The following is a 21,674-nucleotide window of genomic DNA, read 5'->3' on the forward strand; positions in this document are numbered from 1 at the left end:
CGAGTGAGGGCGCCACAAGTAATAGAAAGGAAAGCAAGAACTTCCAGGAAATCGATCAATTTTTTACACGTGTAAAATAAAATGTACCGTAACTTTTGTATTTACGAATGTCCGTGTAAGGAAAGAAAATATTGTATACAAGCGTGATCAACAAATTTTATTCCATACCTACGCATTTCACAAACTCTCTAATTACGTTTACCTTTTATAAAGATATGTATTTTCTGAATTTATTTAGGTATATACGTGCGGATGTTTATATCGCAATGGCTAAATGAATTTGCAAGATTCTATATGTTAAGTTTTACATTTGCATCCGACGATTTGATTCGATTTTGGAAGAATCGCGTCATCGTCAAAAATCGTTGAATGTCATATGTATTGCGTATTACTGTTCCTCCTAATCTGATCGTTATTTTGATCGATACACCGTGAATTTTCAAAAAATAATGCCGTTTCGTCAGGTACAGCTTTAATAGGTCAATGAACGTATATATTAAAGGCACGTTGACGATAAAACCCCCTACTAAATACTTGCGGGGAGTGGTGACGTACCAGGAAACGGCCCTCGACGTATTCGATAAATGCGTCGACGTTCATCGCCGTGGAGGCGAGACCATGAACGAGACATAAAAACGATCAGTTGTCAGTCGCGCTCTGTTCTTTGTCGATGTTGTTCTACGTGCACGAGTCCTGATAGTACCTGCCTCCAGGGGACGCTTTTTATTTCATCTTTGTTGACGTCCAGGATCACTGCAGGTAGGTGACAAAACTGAACAATCTCGAGACGAAAATTGTATTCAGTTGCATTGCGTAGAGTGATTTCAAGATGAGCAGTTCAAAGTAGGGGAAGTCTGAGCATAACACGAATCGTTCTTCCAAAAGATTGTGTAGGAGGTTGGAAACAGGTGATAAGGTTAAGATCGCCAAGGATAAGTAATTTGAAACAAAACCTATCAAGTTCATTCCATAAAAAGTAGATCGTTCATATAGCGATTACAGAGTAAACAATTCAAGCTGGAAGAAATCTTGGTGTGATAGAAATCTCGTCGAATTAAAATTTGTTACAAAAAGCTACAGGTAGATAGTAAGGTTAAACAAAAATATTTTTCATTCTTATAAAAATAAATATTTTAAATAACGAATAAAAAGCAAACAACTTTTTCTTCATTACTCGCAGTATGAAAACTAGCGTATTGATTGAGTTATGAAATAAAATATTTTGTAACGAACAAGTCAAATATGAACTGTTCGATCGAACGTATGTCACAAATCTATTATTCGAAAGATGATAATCGCGTCAAATTAATTTAATAGAGAAATTTTTGGAGAGAGCTGACGATTAAACATTTAAGAATCGGTCGATTAGGTTAGCTATACAAAGAATCTTATTAGCTGTAGGATGTTGGTTACCGAGTCGATTTTTATTTCTCGTGAAAAAAAATCCGGTTAGAAACTAGAATTACATATTTCATGAATATCAACGATACGTTTCGTCCTTTGAGAAGACTAATAAAATGTCCGAAAGTTCTGACGTGGTTACCTAAAGAATTCCTACCTCGTTCGGAGAAACGAAGTGATTTTTTGCGTATGCGAATTTTATATAACATCGAACATCGAAATCAATAACGAATACGGAGGCGAATGGGGGGTCGAATCATTGACTTGATTCTCGAAAGCTGGAATTTTATTTTCATTAATATCTCAGTCATCAATATTTAGCCATTAATATTTTTAACAATTTAATTCTAATTCAGTTTGTTCGCACGAAAGAAATCAAGTTTGTTCAACGAAATGATTCAGGAAAATTGGTCTTTGATTCGTTACGTTTCATTATATTGAATATTGAATCTCGTGTCGGCTGTGAAGTTCACATGAATGCAATACTCACGCACTAATGTCGAAACCAGTTTTAGATCGTACGTGTTCGTGCATATTGTATGTATAGTGTCCTATCGTTCTACGTAAACAAAATAGGAAATTCAATATCATTGAAATAATTTGAATGGTAACATATTCCGGTGGAGCTAAATTTTAATTCATGTTGCGTACTACGCATGAAAAACCTTGATCGTCCAAGTATGGTTTACGCTTATGTATATTGTTTGACCTTGTTGAATACCGTGTTGGATCTGAGGTCTCGAATTATTTTTATTCACACAGTCAAATATTTGCAATTTTAGCGTTGGAAATCCACTTAAATTAATCGAAACCGTATGCCGCATAAATTTATTCTGAATGTCACAGGATTGTGATTAATTATACATTATAACACCTTGCAGAGACAAAATTTGTTGTTATATGTGGTTTATTACATTGCAACAGTTGAACATCAATATACTGTACATACAATTATCTTGTATGTGTTTGGTTTCACTCCCTATTCAACGGCCGATGTAGAAGTTCATGATAACGAAGATAAGATTACTATTTGCGGTACTGACTTAATAGACGCGATTCATTCCATAAAAAATTAAATCTGAGGTAAATATCCTTGGATTTTACCCTTGTTATTCATTATGAAACGCTTTTTTTTTACTTTGAATTGAAACAGGGTTTTTAACCATTTGCCTTTCAGTCGATAATAATTGTTACTTAAGCTACATGTTTACAATTAGCGAATTCTTAGTTAATCGTCTTCCTATCATGTCTACAATTTTAAATATCTTATCAATAATTCTACCAATCTCTCAATTTACCAACTGCCGATTTCATTTTGATCACTAAACATGACTCGCGTATGTTATCAACTTCATATGTAATCTTCAATTGAAATAACGCGTATTTTACAATTTTTTCATTACAAAAAACAAAATAGTTTGTTTAGTTACATTACTTTTATCGATACCTTTATTATCACTTTTATTATCACTTATTGTTAGCTTAAGAACCTTCTCGCCATTATAAAATATTACATGCGATGACATTGCGATGGATAATATAAAAGAGTTGTTTATTGATCAGCTAACAAAATAATAGGAAGAGTAGCGTTGTAGGAGAGCCACGCTAGAGAAACGTTCAGTCTATCGATTGTCCATTGTCAATTGAACCTAACCTAGAACGTCGCAACCACTGAAAACTCGGAGAAATAATTAGAACATGAAGGGCTGCCGAAGCAATCACAACAAGCTCAATAAAAACCGATTTCCCCTGAAATGGATACATCAGTTTCACAAATCGTTTTCCATTTCGCAGCGTTTCGGCAACATGGCGTACACGATAAATCAATTGTTCCACACGGGGATGTTCCTGACATACGCGTTCACGTTCTACAGTGTGACCCAACTCAACATACCCTCGTTGAACGATGCGTTTAAAAAGTTTGATCCTGGACTATTGAAATACTTGACAATGTGGGGCGTGGTAAGTCATTTTATTTCCATTGTTAACGAATTCATTTTTCTTGACTCGAGCTAATTGTTTTAATTGTAAATTTCTTTTCATTCGTACGTTATCATTTATTAGTTATGAATTTTCTTACTCTCCGTTAACTTCATCGATCTTCTCCACTAAATTAAAATTGTGCAAATACACTCGAATATCGAATTGCGTGTATTTAATTACAATTCGTTTTACCTATGTACGTAACTTGCATTCGGTCAGTTTCTAAAATAGTCCTCGAAAAAAAAAGAAAAGAATATGTACTCTTTAAGAATTTTTCTAACCATGAGATTCTAACAACGAGGTTTTTACTGTAATTGCTAACTATACGTCGCGTGTGGTGTAACTCGCAGGTGTCATACGATAGCGGAAAGTGAAAAATCACGTAATATATTGTAGCAATAGTTTCTCTGTAGTCTTCGTTCGATCTCTCGTCTCCTGTCGCGTAAATACGCGACGTGTTTCAGCGAAACGACCTCAGACTTTTAAACTCCAATTAGAAAGTGCAAGCCGAAACAAGTTTTTCTACAATCATGCTGCACGATGACACGTTCGTAAGGTATTACGGATTTTAAAATACACCGACACATCGGTTTCGGTATCTAAATCAAATGTGGTTAAGTAACGGAAGAAAGTGCGGTAGAAACAACTCCGCTCGTCCATAGAAATGAATGCGCATCCCACTTGCGTAGAATAAGAGTATTAGAGACGTCTCTGTTTTGCATACGCTCCTTCTTCTTGTTTGTTTATTCTGGTCTATTTTCGCGCAACATCGCGCGAAATTTTTTTTCTACTCTCGCAGTAGAAGAAAAGAAATAGGAAGATAAATATATACATAAAGATCTAGCATAATTTTCTTATATCTTGTTAACTGCAAGATTTTGTGACGTATATATACGTCACTATAGTGACTTGGTTGATATCAGATGCGACGTGATAATCAATCGATTTTTCGTTTAACTCGTTAGAATGTTTTAAAACAGGGAGCATTAATAGAAATTGAGAAACAAAATTGTTGGTCCTTCCAAAAGTAATTAGTTAATAAAAAAGCAGTAACGTCTATAGGATGATGCGCCACTGTGCTTGCGTAGATCTTGCCTCATACTGTCTCCCTTTCCCCCAACTGTAGGCCTTACGCACATGGCTAACTGTTTCTCTCTTTCTCGTGGCGTATTTTCGCCTATCCGTCAGTAAGTCGCAGACCATCGAAGCGGTCGATACTGTTGGCGCGGATCGTACATGCGACCGAAAAAACCCGGAGTGTTTTTTTCTCTAAAAAAGAGGCACATTTCTCTCGCGAGACGCGGGTGACCGATTGGAAATCAAGGAGACGTGGTAAAAAGGACGATCGCGTGAGAAACTTTTGCAGCACGATCTGAAATTCATTGTTGACTTTTACGATTCTCTAAGGTGACGGACGATGAACCGCGAGACTCCTCGAGATTACAACCACAGTGATTTATGCATTGATAGAGTATAGTTTACGTGTCGAATAATAATTGCAGTTTTTCTCTACGTTTTCCGACGGAGATCGAATTCGGAAACGAATTCCAGTTTCCGTGCTATTAACATTTGAAGTTAATTTGCAAAATAGATTATTCAAAACGATATTTGCGAAATTCTGATTATATCTTGCGTTTTTTTGATTAAAAGTTTCCATTCAATGTGCACAATAAGTCTTGGACTTTATGCGACGTCGCCAATGAACATATACATTGAACGTGATTGGCAAACTTGTACGCTATCTGTATCCGTTCTACGGTCATATATTTGTTATCAAATAATCCCTAATTGCCACAAAATTTATCTTGCATTAGCGATACAGAACGGTGGTACTACTATCCGGTATCGTAAATCGCTGTATCGCAACATTTTTTACACGGGGTTTACATAATTCGAAAGTAAATTCTCTTACATAATTTGTAAACACAATGTGCACCTGCTTACGCGCGCAATTATTTAATCGATGCTGTAATAGTGCATCACGCTAAAATATGTTAACATTTACTAAACTGAATATCTCTTATCAAGTGAATAATTTTCGATAAGACCGACCGTATTCAATTGTAACTTGACCTATGGATCGCTTACAAAAATTCATTGTATTGCAAATGACTAAGAATATTCGAATGTGAAATACACATTGTCATCGGCATCAAAGTTGACCAAAATTTTCAACACGGATATAAATATTTCTAGTATGCCACGCTTATCGTGTGCGACAACTGTCGTTCTATTTTTAACTTCGGTTGCAAAGTTACGGTCTGCTGTTGTAGCGTCGGAAAAAAAGAAGTTTTGCTATTATAAAAACAGGTGATCCAAGAATTCAAGTTCGAAAACTAATCGGAACTGTTTTACCAGTCCACGTGGTACCGTAACTTTCTTCTAAATCTGAAACGGTTAACCCTTTAACCTAGGATTTAGTGTGGGATCGTGAATGCCATAATCAAGTACAAAATTCCTTGCGCCCTTTGGTACGACGTGTCTGACACGTGTTTTTCATGTTTGACTCGAGTTCTGTGCCACGAGTCTCACAAGTTGTTATAGGTTAAAGGGTTAACCTAAAACTCGCGAAGAGGAGTGAAAAAGTAGAGGAAAACGTAAATATTGTTCGGGAATCACCAGTAATGAATTATTTCTATTTGTTTATCGATTCCCTTCAACGATAAAACAACACGAACACGACGCTGAAATGTCGGTGGCGAGTAAACATGGAATTTCATGAATCATTTCAGAATTCGGGAAACTGAGAGACGCCTGTAAGATGCGTGACGGGCTGATAAGTGTGTTTCACGTGATCTCTTCCGTGCAGTTCGCTGTATCAGTATACTATGATTACACGTATGTCGTGATACCCTCGCATGTTACCAAAATGCACAACGCTTACGGCGGGAAATTCAAGTTTCTCACATTCTGGGACGCGGTTAGTATTGCGACACGATTGTCCGGTCTCGTTTTTCCTTTCTTTTGGTTATGTACATTCGGAACGTTGATACAGGTCTTACGTAACAGCATACCGATTTTTAAGAGAATCAGTCTTGCGAAATCGAGAGTTGTTTATTCCTCGTAATGGAAATTGCAACTGTGGAACACTGTGTTTTGGAATTGACTAACAGCATCTGTTTGTTTTTATCTTTATCAGGCGATTGCTATCCAGTTTTGGAATGTCTAACATCAATATTATTCAATGTTTATTCAACCGAGTTTCTAAGGAAGTGTACTGTGCTGTTTAAAATTCTTTTTTTTCGTGCTTAGACCGCAAGATTATTTTAACAAGTGATTGTGTCACGTCCTCATTACAGTGTTATGCAACAGTCTACAGGCCTACATGTTACAAGAATACGTACTGTATTGTGTACGTAACCAGGGGAATGAGAACAGCTGGAATTGCAGTAAAGCCGCGATAGCTGTCTAAGATATTTAATTGAAAGATAACGTTAAACTAATCTGTGTACAATATTCATATGTAATACAAGTACAGCTACATCTGTAACTTCGATTCTGGTTCATGTAATACCGATTCCGCGCAACTATGCGAGCAACCGTCAGAACCGCGCGCATCGCTAGTTAAAGCATTTTTCTGCCCGTTTAGTGCTGGTAAACGATTTTGCACTTATGGCCATTTCTCGTTGATGCTACGAATTACGTAGCTGGAGTTCAATTACTCGAGCGCCACTCCATGTCACTTGCATACTATGGCACACGCCATGTCACGTTACCTTTCAACAGTTAAGTGACTGACATTTTACCATCGGAAATGTACTCGTATCGATATCATGGCGTGTCTAACGCACGTCGTTTTCATATCATTCCTTCGCGTTGAAATTAATTTACTTCTGGACAAGCTAATTAAAAATATTCGCTCTTTAATTTAACATCAGTCACCGCGCGAATTATAGTTTTACAACTCTCGACACGCTTTTCCACACTGCTAGTTTAAATCTAGGTTGATAAGAAAGTATTCTTTTAAACACTCGACGTGACCTCATATTTGAGAGAGATTAAAACCGTAGAAATGAATGAGAGATACAGTGAATGAGAAACTACAGTAATTGTAGTTTTCTTAATTTCTTTTTTTATAATCAATGATATTTTACATAGTTTCGGAAATCTCTAAGATAGATATAGTCTAAACAAAATTTACTAGTTAATATAATTTGTGAAATTAACAAAAAGATGCGAAAAGTGAATATAAATATAGAAGCAATAAGTATTTGTACGATTCTTATGACGAATCATTTAGAGTAGAGTTTGTAACGTAAACGCATTAGTTTATTGCTTCGTACGAATTAGGAAACATCAAATTTCCAGTAACGTACTTAAAAAAAAAGACTCTAATAGAAGAATGGAAGAAGATCCCACTTCGAACAACTAATAATTTAGTTAATTTAATGCTTAGAAAATCAAAAGGAAATCCCACGAAGGAAGTATTACATACTTGTAAATTAATGTAAATTTTTTTTTTTTCAACGAAGCTTTAATTAAGATTAATTGGTTCTTTCTTGTTAATTTCGCAATTTACATAAATAGCTATTTTTTTTTGTACTCTATCTATTCTAGAGATTTCCGAGAATATGTAGAATGTCATTACTTATAAAAAATAAGTTAATAAATTACAATTTTACATAGTTTTTTTGGAAATTGATCAGTGCACGAATACTTTCTACACCCACTGTATGTACAGACAGCACCGCGGACGTCAAACATTCCGTTGATGTATTTCATATTTTCTACATTGTGCTAACATGTGTCTCTTTGAATTTATTTCTCGGTAGACAGTTTTCAATGACTAGCAAAAACAGCATCTAACAAGTTTATTGCGAGTTTTTTTTATCGTCCTCATCTTTAAAGATGAGGGTCTTGCTTCCTGGTTTCTCGCTTAAGATATCCGTAGAGTGCATCCAGTAAATAAGATCGAGCGCGCGTTGGATCGATTGCCACGCGACGCATTCACTTTAATGAACCAATCGCGTTTACGTGACGCACCTACCGTAAAGAGGGTGCAGATGCTTCGATTAACGTACAGCGAATTCGAATTGTCGTTAAAGACTGTCGAGCACCACACATGTTTATTTTTTTCCAGATCATTCAAGCAGTATTCTTCTTGATATGCTCGTTGAACGACTGGTTCGGCACCAATGCCGTGAGTCCCAAGAAACCACCGTTTTTACGCAAACTAAAGGATTTTATGCACGCGGTTTTCAGTTTCCCGGTCGCCATGGCAAGTATAACTGAACACCGGAAATCGAAGAGACGGTTAACGGTGTTTCTTTCTTTGCTGAAACGACGAATGTCGACGTTTCACGCGTTCGTTCGATTTAAGTTTCTTGTCCGCGTTACAGTTCGTCGGGGTAACATTCTGGTCTCTGATGTTCGTGGACCGCGAATTGGTATTTCCAAAGGCCATTGATCCTTACTTCCCATGGTGGTTGAACCATCTGATGCACACGATGATCATGGTGTCGACCTTGTTGGAGACGATTCTGACGCCAAGAAAATACCCGTCCCGAGCGAAAGGAGTCTCTGGTCACTGCCTGTTTTTATTGGCATACTTAATTTGGTATGTCGATGTTATTCTACTCGAATCAAAGAGTAATGGACGACGAATAAAGACATCGTGCAGTTTTGTTTTCATCGTAGTATCCTTACTCTTATCGGCTATTTCATTGAAGAACTGTGATTGTTATACACAAATAGTGACTACAGTGACTTGCATAGCTCTCGTCGCGTCTTTATCTATTTAGGGATTAGTTTCATCACAGGTCAGGCGGTTTTTTTATACCAAAGTCCATGGTCTCGCTGAATGAAATGCAACATTTTGTGTAACGGGTAAACAACTTTTAACTTGTCATTGATATAATAAAAATTACTTATCAAACCGTCGTTCGATCGCGAATTAACGATTGCGAATAGATCGCTATACAAAATACTCATTCGTCGTCTACTACTCATTCATGAAAAAGTAGCAATTAAGTCGGCGCCGGTTTTCCTTGAAAATGTACGTAATTGATAACCGTTCCCTCTTTAATGATCCTTCATTTCAGGATGCACATAATCTATTATAAAAGCGGCATCTGGGTGTACCCGGTCATGGAAGTGCTCTCAACTCCTGCGCGAATCGTGTTCCTCTCGACGATGTTTTTGTTCAGCACGATGTTCTATTTTATGGGAGAGACGCTGGACAACTTTGTTTGGGGTAACGAATACACTAAACACAAAAAGTCCCATGCCAAGAGCAAGTAGCCTCGCTCTGTGATTAGCTACCGACTTCATCGTATTCTATCCCCTCTAAGGTGGTGGTGAATAAAACAAAATCGGATGAAACGTTTCTCAAACCCTTCCCTCCCCCCATACTCTTACCGTATAGCATGCATTATTCGGGTAAATAATTTGGAACCCGTATTACCAGTAACGTGCATGCAACAGAGCGCGCGTTTTATAAACAAAGTATTCGAGAATAACGCGGTGTCGTTAACCTGCGAGAGGTTTGCGTAGCTGAAGCATGTAGGTGATGATTTCTCGCGTGGCTTGCGTTTCGCGTCCGTTGCAAAAATGGGAGACTAATTGTAAAATTCGACACTTTACGCTGTACAGTGCCTGATATACATATACACGCTGATGTAAATAAAAATACACGCACAACAATACACACAGCTACATTTTGTACGCTCGACGAGCCTTAGTTACCGGTAGCAATGAAACAATCAAATAAATAAATAAAACAACAAGAACAAAAGGAAGACACGTGGTGCACGGAAAACAAAGAAACAGCGAACTGTGGTTGCGTATGAGGAATACATGTATGTCCGCGTATGCCAGATTCGTTTCCTACATCATTTTCTCGAAAACTAAAATCGGGATGTATTTGTACCGAGTGTAGGAAAAAAATACGTAGCTGAGAGTAACGGACCAGATTTGAAAGCGTAAGAGGATCCGAGCAAGAGGACCGTGGTTTTGCAGACCGATCAGAAAAATGGTTAACATGTACCTGTTCGTCGAGGGGCTTGTGCAAAGAAGACAGATTCTTTTCGCCGAGAAATGCTGTTTTTACGCGACGAATCGTATTCACGAAAAATAAAGTTCAACCCTCTCCTTTTGTACAGTATACTAAAATAAGTTACTTCCATTGAAGAAAATTGTAGGATTTATTGATAATCTTTGTTACACCTGGACGAAGTTGAATAAAATTGTTACATTCGATAGACTCTTCTGAATTCGAATAAAAATATGACGACAGTGTGCGATAACAGAGTAAAAGGAGTTGGGATAAATTAAGACACATGCTGTCCTTTGATGTAGTTCGAGTTTCCTATGGATAATTTGGGACAGAACGGAGAAAACTTGCGTTGAACTGTATGCGGCAAATATCAGTTATCGATAACGGGTAGACCCTTCCTATAATTATATATACTCTAGTGAGGCTTAGAATAAATTTTCCCAGAAATAGTTCCAACATAATGCATAATATCCGAATACTTATTTTGGAGAAATTCTTGTTTGACGGTACTTCTTAATTTACATGTGCGCAATATTCATTTGTTTACGATTCGCACTATTGCGCGCGAATAAGTACGTACGTTAAAAATGGAAGGGTAGAAACGTGTATTTTACTATTTCATATATATTCTTGCTTGGATAAATCACACTCTACACAATTGTATACGCGAACATTTTTTCCTTTGTCTCTTTAGATTCATACTTTGTGTGCATGAAACTTTTTCATTCCTACTTGGAAGCAGTGCAAAATTAATTTGTTGTTTCTATCATTTTTAATAGAGTATTACTTTAGAATTATATAATGTATAATTACATTTGCATGCTCCACTTTATAAACAGTTCATGGCTGACTTCTGAAATGTACATAAAATCTGACAATAATTGTAGTAAGCACATGAGTAACTTAAATCTGAAGTCATAGAATGAGTCACGTGAATATAAAAAAATATTTGTATGTAATCTAAGTACTGTAGGATATACACAATGCAAATACTGTAATGTACAGGGTAATATTAAAGATGGATGAGGATCGTTTTGTATAAAAATGAATCAATACATTTCTACTTCTGGTATCGTAACCTCTAAAATACAACTACATCGAAATTTAACACTATTTTATCATAATAAAATGTATAAAAGTAATAATATGCATTGTTGAATCCGAGTTACTCTAACGTATTATTTACAATCGAAGTCATGTTATTGCACTCGTGAATATACAATATGCGAATGATAAATAACACGGCGAATAACGTACGATATTGGCACTATGAAATTGTCATGCACTATCGTTTTCTTTTTTTTCAGGAAAGACTGTAACCTCAGGTAAGAATCACAAGAGGAAAAAGTTACAGTAAAGATAAAAAAATAAAATGAAAAGACAAACCACAGTTTGATAGCGGCAGTAATTACTATCGAAAATAAAGATCCGTTCGTAAAATTCACTTTGTTTGCAATCACTTCCTTAACGCAATTCCAAGAAGATAGTTAGCGTTACGTAGCGATATTTTTGCTTTTGTTTAGCTGAGGTGAAATCTGTGTCCCTTTAGAGCTACAATGTCGACTGTTGATGATCTCGTCTATGCTTTGCTTCAACTCCTCCATTTCCAAAATGTCCAACGGAAGCGAGGTTTGCGTCGCCATTTCTCGGGCATTGGCGGCCTGCGTGTCCAGTTGCTTGAGTCGTGTCAGTTCAGCGCAACACGAGTTAAGACTAGACGCCAGATTTCCCATTCCGGCTTTTTTGTACGCCTCTTTGATGTCAGAGTCGTTTTTCAGTTTGAGATCATTGGATTCTTGAAACAGGTGTTTCAAGATAGCTTCATCCTGGAGGAAATATTTACTTTTGCGCCCCTCTCTGCTCCTTCTGACGCTCTCGTGACTGTAACTCTTGGAGCTTTTGTTACTAGTTTTGCTCTTGCTGCGCTCGGGCGGTTCATCGGGTTCCAACATCTTCGTTTTTTCTTCAGGTTCGCTTTCGTCAGTCTCGGTGTCTTGGTCGTCCTTTTCGATGTTGCCACCCTCGATGTCCACATCCTTTCCTGCCAACTCTTGCTCGTGTTTCTCCTCGCTGCTTAAATTCTCATCGCTACCACTCTGCGCTGGGAATAGAAATGGCAGAAGCATGCCAGCGTTTTTTCCATCGAACAGTTTTGGATTCAAGGTTCGGTCGTCCAAACCAGCGGTCGCCGATCGTCTCTTCATGTTAGGAACTTGAATTGTCGGTACTCTAGCGTCGCCGCCACCTATGGTCAACGCTGATAATATTTGAGCACCTAATTGACTTTCTTGAGACGTTGTGCTACCTCTTCTGAACAATGGTCCCACTTTGCCAGACCTCGATTTTCCAAAGTCTCGTCGCCGTTTTCCACGTCGACCACGGGAGGTGCTCGCGACTTTCCGCGTCGTTTTCAGCTCGGCTATTTGAACAGATATCTGCGAATCCAACGAGTTTCTCCTGGATTCCACGGACACCCGACGCACGCTGAAACTAATCTCGGAGTCCACGGAGTTTCTTCTGTTACTGGATACAGAACCTGTTGTTGCGCCTACAAGCGCGCATCTGCGTGTAACTAACTTGGGTAAAGCGGCAGCCCACGTTGAACTAAAATCCTGCGAGGCCACAGAATTTAAATCAAAGTTTAAACCGACTGGATCCTCATGAGTGTTATGGAAACTGATGGACAATCGACCGGCGTTGTTAAACGTTTTTCGTTTCGCGAATGCTTGGGCGATAACCTTGTGTTTCTTTAATCTGATCGGTTCTTCCGTCTCGCAATTGAAAGTCCGTCTGAGAAATCTCGTCCAGGTGTCTACAGTTGAACCAGTCCAAACCCACGAAGACATGAGGATACCAGCAAAAAATGGTGAAAGTAAATGCAATTGCATTTTAGCGGCACTTGGCCGAACCTCCATTTTGCACTCGGAAATATCTAAATAGTGTGTCGTTATCGCACATCTACAAATAAAAGGCGACACATGATTATCCATTACAATTGTTGAATGAAATACAGTCTGAGAAAACGTTATTCGAAAGTATCGGTATGGTTCTTACATCATGTAATTTCTAAAACTTTGACGCCATTCCCACGAATGTTGGAATTCATAAATGTGGCAATAAAATGTTACCACGGCCGCGGTAAAAGTGAAAATTGAGAATAGACCCATGCGAACAATAGTTTCTCTTATTTTAGAACTTGCCCTTTCAGATATAATTTCTTGACTGGTTATTTTTAATCGAATCAGAGTAATCAATCCTGAAAATATTAATAAAAGTATTAGCTAACATTCGATTAGTAGAATTCGAGACATTATCAATTGTTGCTAAAAAGAGGAAATACTTACAGTGACTACAGTTTTTAGGATAGCATACAAAAAATACATTTTATTACTTTCGTTATACATATAAAGTGGAAAGCTTAAACGGACAAATATAAATTCGAAACATACCTCGAGATAAGAAGTATCCACCAACCAGTAAAACAATCATCACAGGACCGAGCAGGAACCAAGCTCTGACTCCGTGATTAGCGTAACCCACAAAACATATGCCCGTCACACTGTTTCCATCTATTTCACCTAATGCCATTATAGTGACGGTAAGGACAAGTGGAAAACACCAAGCTATCAAGTGAAAGTAAGCACCCTTTTTGTCAATCCTATCTTGAATTTTTCCTAATGCTTGAAAACTCATATGCCAAGCATACGTAAGTATCACAAACCACACCATTGCTGCCATAAGAGAATAATACACAAGGACAAACACTACGACGCATGATAAGTTTTCTCCGCTAAAAATACATTGATACACAGGTTTCATTTACAAATACATATTATATGATTATAGAAAACTTACTACATAGATTAACAAATTATTAATACCTTGGTTCACTCATCCTCAATGTTCCATCTTTACGACATACAATCACTTCTCTACTGCCTGGTGTAAATTGAGCAAGCCATCCGATGCAAGATACCATAAAACAACAATTTATGTAGAAAATAACTAAAGCTGGATATTTATTTGCGCTTCTCCAATCAATTAGAAACGTTATCTGTAATGTAAATAATGTATGAAAGTAAATCTTAAAAATTATACACGTTTATTTACGCGATACTTACGACCGTAAACAAGTTAAACGAGCCACAGATCCCTGCAGCCCAAGCGATAAAAGAATGAATTTGTTTATGCTCGTCCGGCGTAAAAAGTGGATCGTTGCATTGTGTACCACAACCTTCAACGCCCTCAAAAATTGCGAGAGTGTTATCAGTTGGAACCAAAGGTTTCAGACATTTACCCGAAATATTAAATTTTAATTCTCGAATATCATTTTTACATAATTTAGGAAATAATTTTGTATTTTCACATTTAACAAAGCTTGGCCATATTGTGTGATTAAACACAATTCTACAAGGTCCTGAAACCATTTTGCACATTTCTTGGGATGGTAAATCAACCGTATTGTTGATACATTTGGGCATAAATATAGAGCACAATAGAGGTTGCACGATTGCCCAACACTTTGGCATATGTTTCAATGCTTGTAATATGTGCAATCTCTCCTGTAAAACAAAACAAGCACAATAATTACATAAACAAATTATTATTTAAAATTCTAAATTGATTTAGGAAATACCACAAAAAATGTATGCAAAGAAAATAAATATGAACACTGTAGATATAGAAATTGTTTTGGAACAATAGTCAAGACAGGAAATACCTGAGGTGACTTTAAAGTAGGGTCTCTCTATACCTGAGGAACCAGGTACATGGACACAAAAGAGAAAAGCACCTTTTCACTTTCTCAGGTTTACTTGGATACAGAGTATAAGAAATCTATTTGCAACTGTACAAAGTATTAATTTATAATGTTAACATACCTCTACTTCATCTTGAGTTATATGTTCAGGTATAAGATCCAAAGTAGTGGTAGTATAAGGCAATCTTGTACCCATACATGTAGTCTTTTGCATCTCCACGCATTTTGCTGGTCTATGACAATTTAAAGAATCGGATGGCAATTCTCCTATAGGGTACCTATCCAGTAGGTAATTGGAATCCTTCATCCTGTGAATGGGACTCAATTCCAAGCTTTTCCTTGTTTCATTTTCGCCGTTTGAATTTCCAGCGAAACCGGGCGTCAATTCCGACGACGCTCGGTAAATAATTAAAAAATAAATCAACAGGAGCATCATCTGCAAACAATTCGTTTATAAATATTCGACAATGGTTACAATGCTTTCAATCTAATCGCGGTTCTCTTCGATACAAATTCTATAATTTAACAGACATACACTTTCGAAAACGGTACGATTGACACTGAATAAACACTCGTTTGTTATTGTTAATATTATTAAAATACTGAAGTAGCATTACATTATGGTAACAATTCATTACACTGTTTCCAAACACTGCGCGATTTCCCGGCACGCTATCGGCTCAATTAAAAACACAACGTCACGTGTACGGCGCAGAGATAAACAATGAAAGTATTTTGTGATTAAAAATAGTACCTTGGACGCTTTGTTCAGGACCAGACCCCGATTATATTCTGCCACGGAGAAATCTCTCCGCACCGTTCGAACAAAGCGTCTTGCATCTTCTACGCTCGCGACAGCCTCATCCAGCGTACCAAACGCTCGGTTCGGACCACACACAACTTACGTTCGCTCGCAGCCCACCCACGACGAATCCGACGGACTCGCTCATACCTCTTTCCGGTGTTTGAATGCACGGCAGTAAAGAATTTCCCGAATAACTCGTCAGTGGCAGCACCGTCGGCATTGCGCAGAACGTTCTACGTGTTCGTGCGGGAAATTTAGGAGTACTTTGGGATGATACTCCACTCTGAGAACGTGCTTTTTTTCTCTTGATATCTGAGAATGATAACGCAAAAAGCAGGTTTACATTTCTTGATGATGTCGAACGGTAGTCTTGTGCAGAACAGTGGTTCTGTCTATGAAACCCTTTTCAGGTGTAATGTAGTAATAGAAATGATGTATAAGTTTGCAATGCACAAGTGCAATGCTTCCTTCTTAGCTTGGACAATATGTTTTTACGTCATTTACTATGACCGTCAAAGGTTCTTCGAAATTTGCTTTCTTCTGTAAAGATCGGAAAGTAGTTTGGGTTATATTCAATTATTCAACAAAGCCGAACAGGAAGATCCACAAGCTGTATGATTTACATAATCAATATAACATAATGAACCTACCGTTTCTTAATTAAAGATGCGGTAAAGTATATCTGAGGGTGTATCACACATATCTAATGAAAGCGATACAACGACGTAGAATTTCAATACTATCTAGTAAATACTATCAATCATTCACACTGGTGTCGACATCTGCGAATATTTTTGTCGACCACAGAGCACAGGTGATACAGGCGTGCTAGTTGTCAAACGATAGCAGTTTATGACGTTCTCCGACGAACAATTTGTTTCTGTGAGTTTGCCGATTGCTTTGAAATCAATTAACGGCGATATAAATTGTATCAAGACATTGTACCATTAACGCTCGATACTTTATCGTTCTTTAGTCGACCTTTCATTATTCCGGTATAACAGGAAATATGATAATTACCCCTATAGTTGATTAGCTTATTGGCGTTGATAATAACATGCTGTTAATATATGATAAGCCCGTGCCGTGTATGTCTGCACACCACTTAAAGTTAATACCAGCGAGACGATCTTCCAACAGTTTGCGGTTGACGTTTGATAGCGAAACAATCCATAAGGTCACAGATGGTTCGTAAAATAACCTGAAATATTCGCTGCGATAATCTTGACGGTTTCTTATTTACCTCGGAGTGTGCGTATAATAAGGTAGGAATTCTCTACGAAATAAATACTAAAGTGTGTAATTTTATTATTAAAAATTGCCTTTGACATTCAGACTATTTTTCAGAGAAGATGTTTGAAATCTTTTACCTGGGATTATATTTATTGTTCTTTGGAAATTGCGTCGGCGATTACTCGGACTGGGACACAAAATGGCAAATGCTTTGTCCCGAGTTGTACCCCAGAGTTTTTACAAGTTATACACCTCGTGGAAATCTTTCTAGTGGGGTATACGCTAGTCAACCTCGTGTAAAAAGCATGCAACATTGTGTTGCCGCGTGCTGTACTAATTCTGTGTGCAATGTGGCGCTTATGCATAATGGTACTTGTTATCATATACAATGTGAGAACTCCAAAAAATGCCTACCTTTGTACAGAGCAGATTTAGCAAATGAAAGTCCACCAAGTATGGTTTTAGTTCAACCTGTAGAAGACTATGAGGTGTGGAATGAGTTGCTAGCTCAAATAAACGATGATACTGGGTAAAATTTAGAGTAGTTTAAAATTATTTTGCAGAATTATGTATTGTGGTAAAACAAATGGTCTTAATTATAGATTACAAGGTTGAATAGAACATACCATTTGTATCACCAGAGTAGATTGTTCTTATTTGTTTCTTATTATATTTATTGTCATCTTATGAAATTGGTGTTTTCAGTACATTGCTTATGGATGCTAAAGAAAGAGATGATATTCTTTTTGGTGGTACAAATGGGTTGAGCTGTATCACTCACACAAATTGTCTAGAAAATGAAATATGCGTTAAAAATCAAGACAAATCCGATGTTGGAATTTGTCAATGCTCTGTTGGATTTAAACGGAATATCGGCGGTATGTTTGGTATTATTACTGAAAAATTAGTTTGTATTTCGTCTTATTCTGGTTGTTGAACTTTCATTTTTTTATTTATATTCGTTATAATAGGAATTTGTACTTCGGTGGAAGACATAGAACTTGGCGTAACGCCGCAAGTGAGAGTACAGATTTTGAAAGATTCCAGTACGTCGATAAAGCCACCTATGAAACGGCTGTTAGTTTCCGCTGTCTCAAAGGAAGTACGCTTACCAGAGAATGAAGTAACATTGTCAGCCTATACTGTACCTGCAGAGCAAGAAAATGAACATTACAATTATGCTTGGAGTCTTCTAAGTCAACCGGAAAGTCACACCGGAATAATGACCGATCAGAATCGTATGACCGTTAAATTAAGTAACCTTTCTGAAGGTTTATATACGTTTAAAGTAACTGTGAATAGTCCGAATGCTTATGGCGAAGCATATGCAAATGTCAGCGTTTTGCCACGTAAGTTTCACGTTCATATTTAGAGTTATTTATTTTGCTTGCAATGGTTCGACGATTAACGAATACTACTTGTAGCAAAGAGAATAAATCAAGCACCAATTGCTGTAATTTCCCCTGCCTCGCAAGTCGTGAAACTACCAAACACAGGAGCTGTGTTAGATGGTTCATCTAGTAAAGATGATGATCGAGTCATTTCTTATCACTGGGAATTGCAACAAGGACCCATTGGATATCAACCTAATCTAGTCGATACACCCACGTTACAGTTAGACAATCTTATTCCTGGCAATTATACTTTTAAGTTGACCATTGAAGATTCAGATCACATCACAAATTCGACAAGTGCAAATATAACGGTTTTGAAAATAACCGATTATCCTCCAAACGCAAACGCGGGCCAAGATATTATTATATATTTACCTCAGAATACGTTAACACTGAATGGTAATTTGAGCACTGACGATCATGGAATAGCAAGTTGGGAATGGACAAAAAGTCCCTCTGATCAAAACAAAGCTGTGGATATGCAAAACACAAGAACGCCGTATTTACAACTGTCTAATTTAGAGGAGGGAATGTATACGTTTGTCTTAAAAGTAACGGATGATTCCGAGCAGTCGTCTACAGCTGAAGTTCATGTCTTCGTAAAACCACCAACGAATAAACCTCCAACAGCCGATGCAGGTGAAGATATAACCATAGCGCTACCAGAAACAAGAACTATACTCGATGGTCGCAAAAGTAAAGATGATATTAAGATCGTATATTTCCATTGGAAACAAGTCAGGTTCGTTTAGATTTAAATATTATAAATTTAATCCCTTGACGATTAATGTTTGTCCCGTAATAATAAATAAAATAAGAAACTTTTAACAGCGGACCCAGCAGTGCCGAATTCTCTGCGGTCAATGAATCGATTACTAATGTTACAAAATTAACAAAGGGTGACTATGAATTCAAGCTGACAGTGATCGATGGCAATGGGAATAAAGATTCCGATACTGTTAAAGTAAAAGTTACACAAAGTATGTATAGTGCATTTGTTAACATGATAATAATCGTTCAAAGGTAATACAATTAATTTTATTTTATAGATAAAAATGCTCCACCTAAAGCAAACGCAGGAGGTGATCAAGTCGTAATAGCGCCTGTCAGTGTACTGATTATTAATGGATCTCAATCAACCGACGACTTAAAAATTAGTGAATGGCTATGGACAAGAGATTCGTCTAGTCTTGTGATAGGTACCATAGTTCGGGATACAGATAAATCACCGATTTTAATGGTAATAAGCTTGTAAACAGAACATTTTAGTAGTATGTAACAAGTACCTTATTACTATTTCAACTTTTCCGATTTTAGCTGACAGATATCATTCCAGGTAGATACTTATTTAGGTTAAAAGTAACAGACGATCAAGGTCTTAGTAGTGAAGATACTGTATCCGTGATAGTGAAGCCTGGTGAGTAATTTAAAATAAAAAAAGAAAACCTTCTGTAATAGAACTCGTCTGTTTTACTTTATAGATCCACAATTATTACATTTGGTCGAATTGATATTAAATATCGGAGCGAACATGTTGACAGTATCGCAAAAGAATTCGTTAGTAGTAAAATTACAAATGTTATTGCGCGACGAAGCGTCGATTGTTGTTCGAAATTTAAAAGTAGAACCACGCACGGGCAAAGCAGTATTAATTTTCTATGTAGAAAAGAAAGGGGGTAAAACGACTATGCCTGGACCAGAAGTAGTTAAACGGCTTAAAGAAAAACTCAGACAAGACTCTGGGCTTCTTCAATTGTCTGTGGCGAATATCGACACTGCTGTGTGTCAAAATAATTGCTCAGGTAAGTAGTCTTTATCGTATAATTTGCATGCATGTTTTTTTATTTAAAATTTACTTTCACAAAGGCCATGGAGTATGCGATCAAGAAACAAGGTTATGTATGTGTGAGGCATTTTGGATGCAAAATTTAATACAGAAATATTTCGGCAACGGCGATTCCAATTGCGGTACGTAGAAATAAGTATTTTTAATAGTATGCTTTTACTCGAAATTAGAAGAATAGAAAAGAACGATTATTTTCAGATTGGAGCATTCTTTATGTGATAATAGCATTATTATCCCTGGTTGTGTGCTGGGTTGGCCTCATTTGGGGTCTCGTTTGTCTATGCCAAAGAATATGTACAGGAAAACGACGTTCGCTTCGCACTAAGAAAAAACCACTGCGTTACTCTCTATTGCAACCGGAACCAGAAGATGACAGTAGCACGTGTACGGTGCTTTTAGTTGTGCCTTAATTTGAGGTTATGTTCAACGACTAAAAGTGATGCAATTGTTTTTGCAGTTTCAACGCATAAAATGGTGCTATCCGCATCTGATACAGATTCCGATGACGTCCTGTTCGAGCATCGCAAGGTGAAAAACAACGGTCAAGTAAGAAACGGTAAATCTCGAAACGGCTTTATTAAAGTGGGTTCTAGAGTGAAGACATGAGGTAACAGATAAACCCATTAGCGCCTAAATGGATCGCATTAAGTATGTTGTAATTAGATCATACGTTTCAGGGATTTATGGAACATAAGATCTCGTTAAGCGACGCACATTTTTGAACGTTTGGCCAAAGCATAAAAGTACTAGTCACTTACAGGGCTGTAATTTTAAGTACGTACCTAACAAGAACAACGCGATTCCTCAAACAGAAGAAATTGCCATCTTGTATAAAAGAATTCAAATGAAATAGAAGTACTTAAGTACCGATTAGAGAGAGAGATATGAGCACACGTTCAACTTCATTGTATCTTAATTAATTTATTCGAGAATAATATATCATTTGTCTGTATTATGTATTCGAATTCGAGGGTTTTATTATCTAACCTATGTAGATGCACTGCTGTTTGTAAATACAGTCGGTAACATAACATAATGATCGAACTTGATTTGGTCACGGCCTTGAAGAGCGCTGGAATTAGTATTTATATATAGTAATCATTATATCCTTATATCCATATATCCTTTGTATGTAATACTTGCTCTTTAATATGTATATTCAATCTTATTTTTACACGTGTATGGATAAATAATAAAATTTGTTATCCATATAGATTGTGTTCAAGTTAATCGTACCTAAACTTTTCGTCTTCGTGCGA

The 21,674-nt window shown here is 37.1% G+C and overlaps 3 protein-coding genes across 14 annotated transcripts; 2 read left to right on the forward strand and 1 right to left on the reverse strand.

The window, feature by feature from the left end:
* Nucleotides 1–598: 598 nt before the first annotated feature.
* LOC128881481 (androgen-induced gene 1 protein-like) lies at nt 599–11,850 on the forward strand. 8 transcript variants are annotated; one of them, XM_054132548.1, is made up of 6 exons: nt 599–759; nt 3,196–3,363; nt 8,465–8,602; nt 8,724–8,941; nt 9,426–9,577; nt 11,686–11,844. In XM_054132548.1, exons 2-6 carry the CDS (start codon nt 3,208–3,210, stop codon nt 11,733–11,735), a joined length of 714 nt encoding a protein of 237 aa, XP_053988523.1. In that variant the 5' UTR covers nt 599–759; nt 3,196–3,207; the 3' UTR covers nt 11,736–11,844. The 8 variants fall into 8 exon arrangements, with proteins under 8 accessions (XP_053988523.1, XP_053988525.1, XP_053988522.1 ...); XM_054132547.1 differs by lacking the exon at nt 599–759 and adding an exon at nt 6,117–6,304 and having other exon boundaries at nt 3,221–3,363; nt 11,686–11,848; XM_054132552.1 differs by lacking the exons at nt 599–759; nt 3,196–3,363 and adding exons at nt 4,561–4,716; nt 6,117–6,304 and having other exon boundaries at nt 11,686–11,848.
* Nucleotides 11,734–16,716, reverse strand: LOC128881476 (protein smoothened). The gene is made up of 8 exons (XM_054132531.1): nt 16,593–16,716; nt 15,892–16,482; nt 15,259–15,573; nt 14,500–14,940; nt 14,260–14,432; nt 13,828–14,168; nt 13,433–13,634; nt 11,734–13,336 (listed from the first exon to the last, which is right to left on the reverse strand). Exons 3-8 carry the CDS (start codon nt 15,571–15,573, stop codon nt 11,872–11,874), a joined length of 2,937 nt encoding a protein of 978 aa, XP_053988506.1. The 5' UTR covers nt 15,892–16,482; nt 16,593–16,716; the 3' UTR covers nt 11,734–11,871.
* An 82-nt stretch (nt 16,717–16,798) lies between these two features.
* Nucleotides 16,799–21,626, forward strand: LOC128881477 (dyslexia-associated protein KIAA0319). 5 transcript variants are annotated; one of them, XM_054132536.1, is made up of 13 exons: nt 16,799–17,207; nt 17,290–17,704; nt 17,881–18,053; nt 18,147–18,524; nt 18,600–19,311; nt 19,401–19,549; nt 19,619–19,809; nt 19,887–19,986; nt 20,051–20,371; nt 20,436–20,537; nt 20,614–20,799; nt 20,873–20,971; nt 21,093–21,626. In XM_054132536.1, exons 2-13 carry the CDS (start codon nt 17,295–17,297, stop codon nt 21,107–21,109), a joined length of 2,838 nt encoding a protein of 945 aa, XP_053988511.1. In that variant the 5' UTR covers nt 16,799–17,207; nt 17,290–17,294; the 3' UTR covers nt 21,110–21,626. The 5 variants fall into 5 exon arrangements, with proteins under 5 accessions (XP_053988511.1, XP_053988510.1, XP_053988508.1 ...); XM_054132535.1 differs by having other exon boundaries at nt 16,801–17,207; nt 20,873–21,022; nt 21,079–21,626; XM_054132533.1 differs by having other exon boundaries at nt 16,802–17,207; nt 17,278–17,704; nt 20,873–21,022.
* The last annotated feature ends 48 nt before the right edge of the window (nt 21,627–21,674 follow it).

This window comes from Hylaeus volcanicus, chromosome 8 (genome assembly GCF_026283585.1).
Source record: "Hylaeus volcanicus isolate JK05 chromosome 8, UHH_iyHylVolc1.0_haploid, whole genome shotgun sequence".
NCBI lineage: Eukaryota > Metazoa > Arthropoda > Insecta > Hymenoptera > Colletidae > Hylaeus > Hylaeus volcanicus.

What these genes read in the sequence shown, in the direction of transcription:
- LOC128881481 (XM_054132547.1), top strand. Translation starts at nt 6,146, where the DNA reads ATGCGTGACGGGCTGATAAGTGTGTTTCACGTGATCTCTTCCGTGCAG. An exon ending in TTATTGGCATACTTAATTTG is followed by an intron (nt 8,942 to 9,425) that starts GTATGTCGATGT and finishes CCTTCATTTCAG; the next exon opens with GATGCACATAATCTATTATA. An exon ending in GCTGGACAACTTTGTTTGGG is followed by an intron (nt 9,578 to 11,685) that starts GTAACGAATACA and finishes CTTTTTTTTCAG; the next exon opens with GAAAGACTGTAACCTCAGGT.
- LOC128881476 (XM_054132531.1), bottom strand. Translation starts at nt 15,573, where the DNA reads ATGATGCTCCTGTTGATTTATTTTTTAATTATTTACCGAGCGTCGTCG. An exon ending in TAACTCAAGATGAAGTAGAG is followed by an intron (nt 14,941 to 15,258) that starts GTATGTTAACAT and finishes TTTGTTTTACAG; the next exon opens with GAGAGATTGCACATATTACA. An exon ending in AGTTTTAGAAATTACATGAT is followed by an intron (nt 13,337 to 13,432) that starts GTAAGAACCATA and finishes TTTTATTTGTAG; the next exon opens with ATGTGCGATAACGACACACT.
- LOC128881477 (XM_054132535.1), top strand. Translation starts at nt 17,295, where the DNA reads ATGTTTGAAATCTTTTACCTGGGATTATATTTATTGTTCTTTGGAAAT. An exon ending in CAAATAAACGATGATACTGG is followed by an intron (nt 17,705 to 17,880) that starts GTAAAATTTAGA and finishes TGGTGTTTTCAG; the next exon opens with TACATTGCTTATGGATGCTA. An exon ending in ATAAATCACCGATTTTAATG is followed by an intron (nt 19,810 to 19,886) that starts GTAATAAGCTTG and finishes TTCCGATTTTAG; the next exon opens with CTGACAGATATCATTCCAGG.